General features: G+C 41.1%; 1 protein-coding gene across 3 annotated transcripts in view; it reads left to right on the forward strand.

Annotated features, from left to right (window-relative positions):
* Window positions 1-11,962, forward strand: part of smarca2 (SWI/SNF related BAF chromatin remodeling complex subunit ATPase 2) — a 32,862-nt gene extending 20,900 nt beyond the window's left edge. Inside the window, exons 29-35 of one of the 3 annotated variants that reach the window (XR_004776457.2) lie at window positions 2,316-2,533; window positions 5,821-5,926; window positions 6,323-6,424; window positions 7,684-7,810; window positions 9,828-9,964; window positions 10,589-10,672; window positions 10,853-11,962. Coding sequence is in view for 2 of the 3 variants with exons in the window: in XM_027028461.3 (XP_026884262.3) it covers window positions 2,316-2,533; window positions 5,821-5,926; window positions 6,323-6,424; window positions 7,684-7,810; window positions 9,828-9,964; window positions 10,589-10,602; window positions 10,853-10,907 (759 nt within the window). In the remaining variant the exon portion in view is untranslated. The remainder of the gene's footprint in view (window positions 1-2,315; window positions 2,534-5,820; window positions 5,927-6,322; window positions 6,425-7,683; window positions 7,811-9,827; window positions 9,965-10,588; window positions 10,673-10,852) is intronic. The other 2 variants (XM_027028461.3, XM_081714116.1) reach the window with 2 other exon arrangements.
* The last annotated feature ends 206 nt before the right edge of the window (window positions 11,963-12,168 follow it).

Here is a 12,168-nt window from a genome sequence, read left to right on the forward strand (position 1 = left end):
GACCATTTTCACACACCACTCTCTTCATTATATCAAATCAAATGAAATTCATTAGGCTTGGCAGGCCATCAATGTTGTTATTACCATTTTTTAAACATAACTTTCTTTTATTATTTTAATTTTTTTTCATTGCCTGAGCACCTCCGCTGCATCTCTGCACACTGATGTGAAGGCTCATCCAGCAGAATATAGCACAGATCAGGATCACACCACCCCCACATTCCCACACCGCTGATGTACATAAGTAGCATATTATTCCCCCGCCTGAGGTCCCCTATCACTTTGAGCAAGCTGCTCCCTTCTCAGTTAGTCTCTAACTCTGAAATCCCACCTTCCCCGAACAAAACACCCCCGCACGTCCACCCATATCGCGGTAGCACCTTCTTGTTTAGAGTGATGGTGCTGGTGAGAGGATAACAGGGAGGAGCATTCTGGGAAGCAGCCTGGCAGGCATGCTTGGGTCAGGGTCTGAGGTGTGGCACAAGATGGAGAGAGCCTCCGGGATGGGACATTTGTTCCGACACTGGCTTCCAGGTGGAAAAGTCATGTTAGGAGTAAGGAAGCGCTCTTTTGAGGTGCTAGCTATACAGCAATTGAATTTTCTGAAACATCGCAGGCAGGGGCTTTTGGTGTGGCCTTTGCCACCTAGATATTATTAATTAATGTTAATTATTATTAATCATTGATTGGCAGTTTGGAACAGTCATTCATGTCTTGTTCTTCTGGCAGATTTTCTCTGAAGTCTTTTGTCACATTTGCCATAAGTCTTTCACATTGGATATTATGAACAAATGTTTTTCATTCATATGACTCAGTGGGCCAAAAAATTGGCTTAACTAAATAAACAGTCATCAGTATTACTCAGAGTTCCAGTCAACTTTTTGCTTTTTTGCGCTAAGATACACTGACGTACAGCTTAAGCGCTAAATAGTAGCTTAAATTTCCGTTCATTAATTTGTGAATTCTCTAGACATGTGGTTCAGGAAAGTGCAAATAGAAGAGCTGGGATTTTTACACAGGAGAGCACAGTTGTCTGGTGTGTTTCGACTGTCTGCTCCTGGTTGGTTGCGCTGTTGCTCTCTTACGCTCTGATTGGTTGCACTCTCTAATTACCTCTTGAGACTGATCGGCCCAGCCACTCATTCCTGTAGAAATTGACGGCGTGTATTCGATTTCAGGGCACAGTGAGAGATTCTGAAAAAGTGCCATACACGTGTGATCGAAAGGCATCAACTCTTCAAGTTTTTTTTTTCATTTACTTCCCTTCACCAAACAGCTCACAGATAATTTGAACTCATTAGACGGGTGTCTGCTCTAGCAGTGTCAAGTGGGTACCATCGCATCAAACCTGTCTACTCCACTTGAGACAAACAGGGACACTTCATGAAATAACTGCTTACTCCAGATTCCACATTCAGTATTAAAAGTTTGTCAAAGAAAAATGAAATTTGCCTGCCGAGTAAAATGAAAAGGCTACAGAGAAACTTTAGGACAGGTACACTAGTCATAGTATATCTCACTGTAAAAGTGATACTTCATTATTCACTACATACTCTCACCACATATATTTTGCTAGAATATTTTCAGACCCATCTAAACATGGTAGGGGCTGGTTCGACATGGGTTGTTTCGACATCTCACGTTTGACTCATGTGTCTGGATGCGCTGTCCTCTCTCGGGAGATATTGGAGAGATTTCATATGAGCAAAACGATAAGGTGTGTTTTGTAAACTCGTACCAACTTTATCTACAGAAAGACCAACTTGTCTTTCTATCTGTTAAACAAACTTAGGGCGAGCAGAAGACGTGGCAGAGACATGCGTCTTAATTAGGGCCACCACTTCATTATTACAATCAGCTCAATCAAAGTAGGTTACAAGAGCAACAGAGCTCAGGGCTTCATACTCCAGTGATATAATCAGACACACTTTACTCTGCACTTCGGTCACCCCTGAGGGCACTGTTGCTAAATTTAATACGGGTTCACAGGCAATGACAGTCATATGAGTATTCAGCGCAGCATCAAATCACCTATCAATTGTGGCCTAATCAGCAGGATTTGCATTTGCTGTTCTGTAGGACTGTGTAAGAGTATGAGCATGAATGCTCTTTAAGTTTGTACTCACCTAACAAATGAGTCTGCTTTATTGTTTCTGTTGACACATTAAAAGGGGTGCAGATTAGTTCAGAACAAATCTCTATCTGGATATGAACTAATAAAAAAAAACAAAAAACGTAATATTTCTAGTCCCTGGCAGCTGAAGGTTGTTGGCGAGCTGGTGAAGTCTCAGTGGTTTCCCGTTTCTGTCCCGCAGGCCATCGAGGACGGCAACCTGGAGGAGATGGAGGAGGAGATCCGGCTGAAGAAGCGCAAGCGCCGGAGGCATGTGGACAAAGGCAGTCGCCGCGACGACAGTGAGAAGGCCAAGAAAAGGAGGGGGCGTCCCCCGGCCGAGAAGCTCTCGCCCAACCCCCCAAAACTCACTAAGCAGATGAGCGCCATCATCGACACTGTCATAAACTACCGAGACGGGTAAGTGTCTCCATCCTGCCCAAGTTCCCACATTTCCACTACTTAAATTTTGACCCATCAGAATTACTTTTTGACTGTCATATCGCACTATCCCCTGTCAAATGCGCTGTGGTCAGTACTAGGTATGTAACTTTTAAAATTTTATAATAAGATAATCTATCACAGTATTAATCGCCCACTTAAAAACACACAACAGTGGTGAACATTTAGTATAAAATTTGTAGGAAATCTGTACAAAAGTGTATATAAAACAAACAGAAAGCAGGAAACAAAAAGATTAAATCCCCTAACTGTTTTTAAATCCCCTAACATGAACCTTAAGGATGGTTTTTGGTGCAAAATGTTGAGCACATTTTCCATGCTTAATTGGGAACAACAGGGAGAGAGAATACACATACAGATGCACAAACTCAGGATGCACCAAAATTGAATTTCTAGGGACAATATTAGTGTGTGTGTGTGTGTGTGTGTGTGTGTGTGTGTGTGTGTGTGTGTGTGTATGTATATATATATATATATATATATATATATATATATATAGATAGATAGATAGATAGATAGATAGATAGATAGATATAAGTGTAGTATGTAAGACTGTTAAACTCTAAAAATGGATCATTAATTAATTTTACATAGACACAAACAAAAAGGGGAACAAGAATAGTTTCATTAGATTTTATTTTCTAAACCTTCTCTTTTGTTAAGTGCCGTTTTCTGCCTTGAACTGGTGCAGGTATAAGTAAGCCTTTAGCTAGACAGCTCCAAGGAAAAAAACAAAACAAAACTGGAAAACCTCACAGTCATCGACATCAGAACCTTTATTAAACCTGTTGTAAAAATTATTAGAAAAACAGGTTGCACTAATCTGTTGTATAGATGAAAGTTATTGGTTGTAATTATCAGCTGAAAGTCCAATATCAAACCGATAACAAAACATTTAAAATGCTTCTTATTGGTAAATAATATATTGGCTGCTGGTATATCACGCTCCTCTACTAAAATCCTTTTCAGAGGGCACACTGGTGACAGGCATGCAGAGTAATTTATGTGCCACAGTAACCAATATATGTTACACATGCTTAAGCCTTGACTTGCATGTGAAAAACAGATCATATCACGAATTGCATGTTTGTATAACACTTATTAACGCCGCTATGAGAAAAGGGAGTAAAAAAAAAAAGTTTTTTTCTGAGATATATGTGAGAGTGTGTGTGTGTGTGTGTGTGTGTGTGTGTGTGTGTGTGTGAGGGGTCACAAGATAATATTGGAGGGCAGCAGGCAGGCTGCATGAAAAGTCCATAATTCTGTATAACATGTTTAGAACAAGTTTTTACACTGTAGTTCTAAAGTTACAGCTTGTGTGAGGAGAAGGAATAAACTAGCACAGCAGTGTGCAGCTTTGCTTTGCCAAAGAGCTAATTTCATCAACTCGAAGCCTGAAACTAGATAGCTGCTTCATTTAGACACCATCAGTATTGCACATCTGTGCATCTGATAGCTGTCGTGTGTGATAAAGTTTCAACTACGGTAGGAGCAACAGCAGATTTAGCAAAGTACCCTGTTTACAGCAGTAGCGCATTACAGAACCATAGGATATTTTCCAGTGTCATCTATGGAGAAACAGGATGATTTAGGGGTCCAGAAAGAGGGGACTACAGTTTGGTGAGTCACAGAACACAAAAGGGAGGACAAACACTGGTGTAAGGATCTTTGGCCATGTTAGATGGAAGAGCATTTTAATGCATATTTTGAAAAACACGATCGTGGGACAACTGTCCAGTCATGGACCCTCGTGAAACCATGACATCTAGCCCTAACCCTAACCCTAAAGCTACTTCACTACACGCCATCGCCAAAGTCAATTCCTAGCCCTTCCTGAGTCCCTTCTTTGCTGTCACCAGTCTGACTGGAACAGAAAGTTTCCACTCTGTGAATTCTGCGAGGATCTTCTGGGAAGGCCTACGGAATTATTTAACAGAATCACGATCGTCATGGCCTCCGGAGAGAGCAGGACCGTGGTGTAGCTGGGGCAGCTTGCTGCTCCTTGCCTTTCATTCGGGAGAATAGATATACCCACCGCTGGCCAGAAGCGGTGACAAGGAAGGACATACTTCTCTGCTGTAACATCTGAAGGCCTTTTTGCGGCTTTGCCGTGCAGACCCAGCTGTCAGTCATGCGATCGATCAGTTGTGGCTCCCATGTCCATTGTCCCCCAGTCGACACGGCAAGTTCCAAGCTGACAGCACAAAGCAGTTCCAGTGAAAATAGTCCTGGAATATCAGACACGAGACTTTGTTAGTTTCCCAAGCATTTCATCAGGCACTCGCACTAAATTTCAGTCACTAATACTCCTGAGTGGATGGAGCCTGAAGTTATTCCAGCTGAAAAGAAAACACACCTGTCTTTATCTCTATGAGATAAAGATCTCCCTGCAGTGAGCTCACTTCCAGCACTGATCAAAAACAGGAATACAGAAAACATTTCTGACTGTTTCATTAATTTGCCCCCTTTGGAATATTTGGAGGTAGTCTCACACAGGCGTAGATGACAACTGCAGCGTCTTCACTATTTTAAAGCTCCGTCTGCAGCCGCTGTAGTTTTTTCCTGTCAGCCGCACTGGTTTAAACTGTGGCACAAATGTTGACGGAAAGAGCATTGTTCAGCCTCGTACTGAAACCTGTGAAGGGCAGTGCACAGTATTGCAAAAATATGAGCTTGGATTTAATTGCGAAATGCTTTATGAATCACCTGTATTTCCATCATGGATCTTGTTTACAGGCCTTGGCAGATGCTGTAGCGTCTTGGAGAGGGAAAGAAGGCCAGCTCAGTATGCCTGCAGTGGTGTTTAGACATAGAACTTCTGTCATGCTTACCTCATGTTCCTCTCTTCAGCTTCCATTTAACCATTTTCACCAGGTCATACACAAAGCCCATATAGCTTGATGTATCCACTTAAACTCTCAGCCATAGTGTGTGCTGGTAATGGCTGGGAGTGGGAAATAAAAACAAAATCCAGTGGTTAGTTTGGATATATATTGTGGGTTTGGGTCTAATTTTGATATCCCTTTCTTGGACCTTTGTGCAGTACACCTGGGACTGGGCTGTGGGTGAACACATATAGTAATATTGTTTTCAGATCAGGACTCTCGAGCTCAAACAAACAAAAAACTTCAAGTCCACCACACATCTTTTTTTTCCCAATCCTGTCAGACCTATTGTACAGGAGATTTTTTTTATTTTTAAAAAGGGTTTTTATTTGAAATCTTGTTCTTTGTGTGCTATTACAGGTCTAGCCGCCAGCTTAGTGAGGTCTTTGTGCAACTGCCCTCTAGGAAAGAGCTCCCTGAGTACTATGAGCTGATAAGGAAGCCCGTGGACTTCAAGAAGATCAAGGTAAAAGCCCAAGCCATGCATTAAATGCATCCTTCTCAGATAGCGCAAGCACGTAACCATAAGCAATAATATTTCACAAAGTCGGATGGAGAAGGGGACGCAGATAACTCACTGTCATCACACATTATTGCTTGATAATGCTATGAGTGGTACATTCATTACTCAGGGCAGATAATAACAGGATTAGCCAGGCATGAAGAATTGGCTTTTCAGTGCCCAACAGGACATTCGAAAACACAGATTTCTTACGTTACTGAGCCGACTTCATTTTCAGTTTGGACTGAAGCTCCATTGTCAGCTGCTGCTCTCTCTGAGAGCTGGAGCCGCCCGTCCCAGCGGGAGCTCCAACCGGGGGAGCACTTTGTGGGAGTCACATGTGCTGTTGTGTGCTCGCAGGAGAGAGTGCGTAACCATAAGTACAGGAGCCTGGGCGATTTGGAGAAGGACGTTATGCTCCTTTGTCACAACGCTCAAACCTACAATCTGGAAGGTTCCCAGGTGAGTGAGTGAACACATGTTGTGCACACTGCCATTATCGTAACCGGACATACACGGAGAGCATAACTACGAAATGATTTTGAGTTACTTGAAATGCTTATTATGAATGTCAAATTATAAACCAGCACATATTTTTTCCCCAGCATATGCAGACAGCGCCAGTGTTGCTGCTGAGATGTTGCAGAGTCTAAACCTTTTGGACAGACATGAGTTTTAAAAACAATTGTCAAGCTTTGTTCTTACCTGTTCCCTCACTATCGTTGTTTTTCTCTTCTTTTTCACTGTGTTTTTATGAGAACTCTGACTCATTCAAGTCTGATAAAAAAATGTCCTCAAGTGCTTTGCCAGAAAGAGTGAGATTATGAGCCAAAATCCTCTATAATTGATTCCATCATTGTATCTACACTGAAATAGGAACATCTGTAAAGGGAAAACAGTATTCTCCACATTCCCCACAAACAATATTCCTCACATTCCTCACAAACAATATGCTGTATATCAATTACATTTAGCCTTCTCATGGACACAGAGCACTTCTTAAACAATATATACTGAGAACACATTATATACATTATAACAATATATACTGAGAACTGCATATGCATCCAACTTAAAGCATGCATCTCAAAGTCAGTGTTTTTTAAATTAGTCATATAAAATAAGTTAAAACGTGCTTTTCAACAATATATGAGACAGTTGGTTTCAGAATTTAATATATGAGATTACACATCTTAATGTTCTTTTTCAGCACACTTTGCTTCATTTTTAAAAATAGTTGACACGCATATGTCAACAACATATGTATGCTGTTAACATGCAGTGTCACTCGTTGTAATCTTCGACTCAATTAGTATCATCCTCTGCATTATTTTTTTCAGCGCTAACTTTGACAATTTCTCTTTTAAAAATATTTTCTAGCGCTATATAAAAATGTCAGATCATCTTGGTTAAGCCGATTGATGCCAAATTGTTTTACTGAACGCTCGATAGTTATTCTGTTTCCAGATTCTTCAGTTCTTGACAGTGGACTAATTCTTGATGTCCACTCTAAACATTTGTCTCTTTTCTTCAGCCTTATATATACAAAAAAAAAATAAAAATCACATTTAAAAAAAAAATTGGGTATAACTCATCAACCGTATATTCTTTTTAGTTATGAGACTCATTTCAATGGAAAAACTAACATGGGCCATGTTTGAACGTAAAGCCGTTTCATTTGCCTATGCGGTGAGAGCAGCAGTTGTGCGTTCTCCCCTCAGATCTACGAGGACTCCATCGTGCTGCAGTCTGTCTTCAAAAGCGCCAGGCAGAAGATCGCTAAAGAAGAGAGTGAGGACGACAGCAACGACGAGGACGACGACGAAGACGAAGAATCGGAGACCGAATGTAAGATGTGATGTCATCTTTTTGTGTTCGTACCTTAACAAACTGACCACATGCATTACTGCATGTGCAATGAATAACTCACCCCCAGCGATGCAAAATGCTGCACAGCTGGACGTGCCCTTCACGCATACTCGACTCACATTTTAAAAGACAGAAAAAACACAGAACATTTTGCAGGTTAACCCACACCTGTGTAGTGCAAGAAAAGATTAATGGTCCGCATGCATTTTCGCATTCTTATCTTGAATGACTTTTGTCATTCAGATCATGTATCTTTGTCATATTTAAGGACATGCACATAAAGTCACTGAAATGTTACGACCGACCTGCATAAAATGAGCACGCATTCATTAGACCTGTGAATTAGCATATTCCACAACCCAAAGTGCCGTATGTGTTATCGATAGAAATTCCATCCAAGGGAAAAGAGAGCAGCCTTCCTGCTTGCAAAAATCAGTAAATAAAAACATATCACTATGGCAGCGTTAGTGGTGGAAAAGGTTGCTGTGTGCAAATTAACAATACTGTCACAGACATGGAAACAATATCATTTAAAATTAGATCAGAAAACGCTCTACCCAACGCAAGGTGAAGGGGTGAAGGGGAAGAAGGATGAGAGACGTCTCAGGTGATGTTGCACCTTCAGGCAGCATTATGACCTATTACAATATGAAGAAATATTGTAGTGAAGGATGTCCAGTGATCGGAATGCTGTGTGTCTGTGTGTGTATGTGTGTAACCGTCCCTAGTTGTTGTCCTGTCTGTGTGTGCAAGGGTCCTAGTTGTCCAAATAGGCGTGTGAGAAAAAGCTTCCTCTCTTTCTCTCCGTGTTGGCCTTCAGAGAGTGGATTTGCTTCCCTGACACCAGTAGAGAGAAGAGGCCATGGTTGCTGTAGATAGGCTGCAGGTCAGGGATCCCAGTTTGCACGATGTGAAAATAAAATGATTCATTTTATTAATTTGAATGATCTCACTATATTGGCAGATACATTTTCTTATTTTAAGCATTTATCTTGATAATAGATAAACTATCTATCAGTATTGTGAGATAACTTTACTTAATAAAATTACTTACAACAATCATCTAGAAATAGGTTCAGCAATCGTGTAGTTTTCTTACTAGTCTCAAAATGAGAATTTATAGATATTTACACAAGATTTAAAATGTTTTCACTTATGATCTCTTTTGCAGTGTAGCAGAGGGAAATGCTGCTGTTGAACAGTATAATCACAGTATGACTCAAACTCACATTTCTTTGAGCAAATCGCATAAGTACAGTTTTTAGTCTAGACATTTTCTTCTGTGAGGAACACCTCAAAGACCGCACAGGACTGCAGCACTCATCCATTCATGCCTGAGAGAAAGGTCTGTGTATGGGAAAATGGGTGAATTTGGCAAGATGGATTCTCTGTGAACGAATCCGTTCAGAAGAGCAGTTCTTGCACAAGGCCTGATGTTTTAAAAGTTCGCTGAAGTGCTTCTCAAGCTCGGTCAAACACACAAACGCTGACGGCTGACTGAAGAAGCTCGAGAGGAACCTTTCTTAATTGTACAGAGACGTTTCATGGGGTTACATAAGCGCTAAATGTGGAAGGCCTTCACTTCTTTTACAGCATCTCGCCACGCATCTCCACACGTGCTCCTTCCCTCACCGCAGTCTAAGGCTTTCATGTTAGCTACAAATGATTGTATGAGATTGTCATTTTTCTGGAAGTGCCACATTTTCGTGTTATTTTTGTGCCAGTGCTGTTGATTTACCCTGTGTTTTAGATCATTGTAATGCTGCATGATCCAATCTGTTATGAGTTGTAAAAATACCTGGTATAAGTTGTAATATACTGGTCTCTCTGTGATCATGAAGCTTATACCAACATTATACCACTCGCTCTGCCTTGATCAGCCCTCCCGACATGCTTATGCCAGTCCCTCTACCATTATTACTGTTTTGTGGAATATTATGCCATGTTCTCGGCTGGATCTTTGCGTGATCCGTGTTCCTCTGTGCTCCCATTCCAGCCAAGTCAGTAAAGGTGAGGATCAGGCTAGGCAGGCGTGAGGAGCGCGGCCAGGACAAGAGCAGGAAGCGGCCGAGCCGCGCAAAGGCCAAGCCCGTGGTCAGCGACGACGACAGCGACGAGGAACCTGAGGAGAACGTAGGTCCAGCAGTCCTGCTGCAGCGGCTGTGTCTCGTGCACACGTACACACCCGCTTGGGTTATAAGTGATTCAAATTGAAATATGCAAACGAGGCCTAAAAACAACAACAGCAAAAAAAAAAAAAAAAACAACCCACAAAAATTACAATTCCCCAATTCAGTACTAGATTCTGTTTGAATAGAAATCAATGTCATGTAATGGCAAAAATGCTATATAATTAAAAAGCGAAGCAAACATTAAAAGTATAAAGAGAAGAAACAGTTTTAAAGGAATAAATAAAAAAGATAATATAAGGGGTTAACATCCAATCATCTAATGTTTTTATATTTTTAGTGGGGAAATGCTTGCTATTTACAGTTACATATCACCAAGTCATGGGATGATGGCATAGTCATGTTTAATATTTTGTCTATACCCTACAATATTAAACGTTGTTGTTTGTTTGTTTGTTTTTTTTTAAACTTAAGCTGGATCGTGAATTGCCTTTCATGGATTATGTTGTTCCTTAGGTCGTTAGGTTTTGGAACTAGGTTCTGATTAGCATAAGGATCCAATTGGTTGGTTATAAGCTCTTCCATCTCCCTTTTCTTACTTTTCTCTCGTCTATCCCCTCTGCTGCAGTTAACGAGGAAAACGTAAGTCTCTCCTGTCTGCAATTCCACAGTCCACCAACACCTTGTTCTCCTACACTCCTTACCCAGCAGGGTGAGCGTTAGTCACAGTGTCAGGCTTCGCATAGCACCAGGGTCACCAGCTCTTGCGTGTAGTGTAACGAATCTCCTCGGGTCACCCGTCAAGTCTCGGTCTGAGCGGGTGGGGGTTGGCGGGGACCAGTAAAAGCTCCTGATACCCCGTCTCACCCCCTCCATTACGGTGTTTTCACAGGAGCAGTCCGAAGGCAGCCACACCGATGACGAGTGACAGCGACAAGACCAGCTAAACAAGCGGCCCGTTCCTGCATCTCTTTCCATCGTTCTTTCCTTTTCTATTCTTTTTTTTGGCAGCATTGTCTCCACTGGGCTCTGTCTGCTCCACGACCACCTGGTTCAAGTAGGGGTCATTGACGGAAGAGTTTTTGTTTTAGTTTAGTTTAGTTTTTTTCCCTCACATGCTTCGTCTGGGTCTGCTTCTCGGACTGTTTGACAAATGCAGCAGGCGCTTGATTCGCGCTGGGGTTACACCGATTCTGTGTGCTAATGTATTTTACCCATATGCAATCTTTTACATATTTTACTCAAACAGAAATACACATTTATGTGTGGGTTGAGAGGGGGTGAAAAAATGCTTCATATTTCATGAATAAGCTATCAAGAAAAAAAAAGATTTTTATCAGAAGGTTTTTATCTAATATTCTAGATGCACATGGTCAAACCAAGGTCTTTGTATTTCATATATACTCTCATTTCACTTTAAGTGAAGCTCATGCCCTTAAAATAAATAAACTCATATATTGTTGTTACTGTCAGTGACACTTAGCAAAGATTTAAAAACTGAAGGGACATCTTGGTAATCAGGCCACAGACAGACCTGATGCTGTTCTGGAGGCTAAGCTCAATCAGGTTGTGCTTCAGTCAGCTTCAATAAGCTGGTGTGCTTCAATCAGACATAACCCTCTTCTCTTCATCTGGGTCTCTTGTGTCTCACCTTTAATAGCAACTCTAACAGCTACATATTTTTATATTCTCTTTTCAAATATTTGCATTTTTATTAAGTCAGAAAATATTTGGGGGGCAGGCGGGGGGGGGGGGGTCAGAATATGATTTATTTTGAAGTTAAATGCTTTAGCTTTTTTATTTTTAATGAGCTTACATTTACCAGTATTAGTGTCTGTTTCTCTGTTAAGGTCTGTCTCCTGCAGAAACTTTGAGATATCTCTATATATGTGCGCTCCGTGCTTGTTTCCTTTTCTAAAAGTACCTAATCTTGCTTTCTTTGCACAGCGTCTTTGTGGTTGTATCTCATAGCCCAAAGTAAATAAATGTCACTGATTTTGAATGGTCTGAAAGCTCTTCTGGTATTCTCCACTCACATAGAAAGGATTTTTAGAATCCCGATGCAGGTTTGTGCTGCTGATGCTGTTTTGAAATTTTGAAAAATACATTTTCCATTGATACATATTGACACACATTCCAATGATAACATATTTTGGTTTGAGCCATTTGAGAAAGCCAAGCCTGAGTGTCAGGACTTTCTCAAACCCC

Source organism: Electrophorus electricus, chromosome 5, assembly GCF_041902795.1.
Source record: "Electrophorus electricus isolate QZ-2024a chromosome 5, ASM4190279v1, whole genome shotgun sequence".
NCBI classification, from domain to species: domain Eukaryota; kingdom Metazoa; phylum Chordata; class Actinopteri; order Gymnotiformes; family Gymnotidae; genus Electrophorus; species Electrophorus electricus.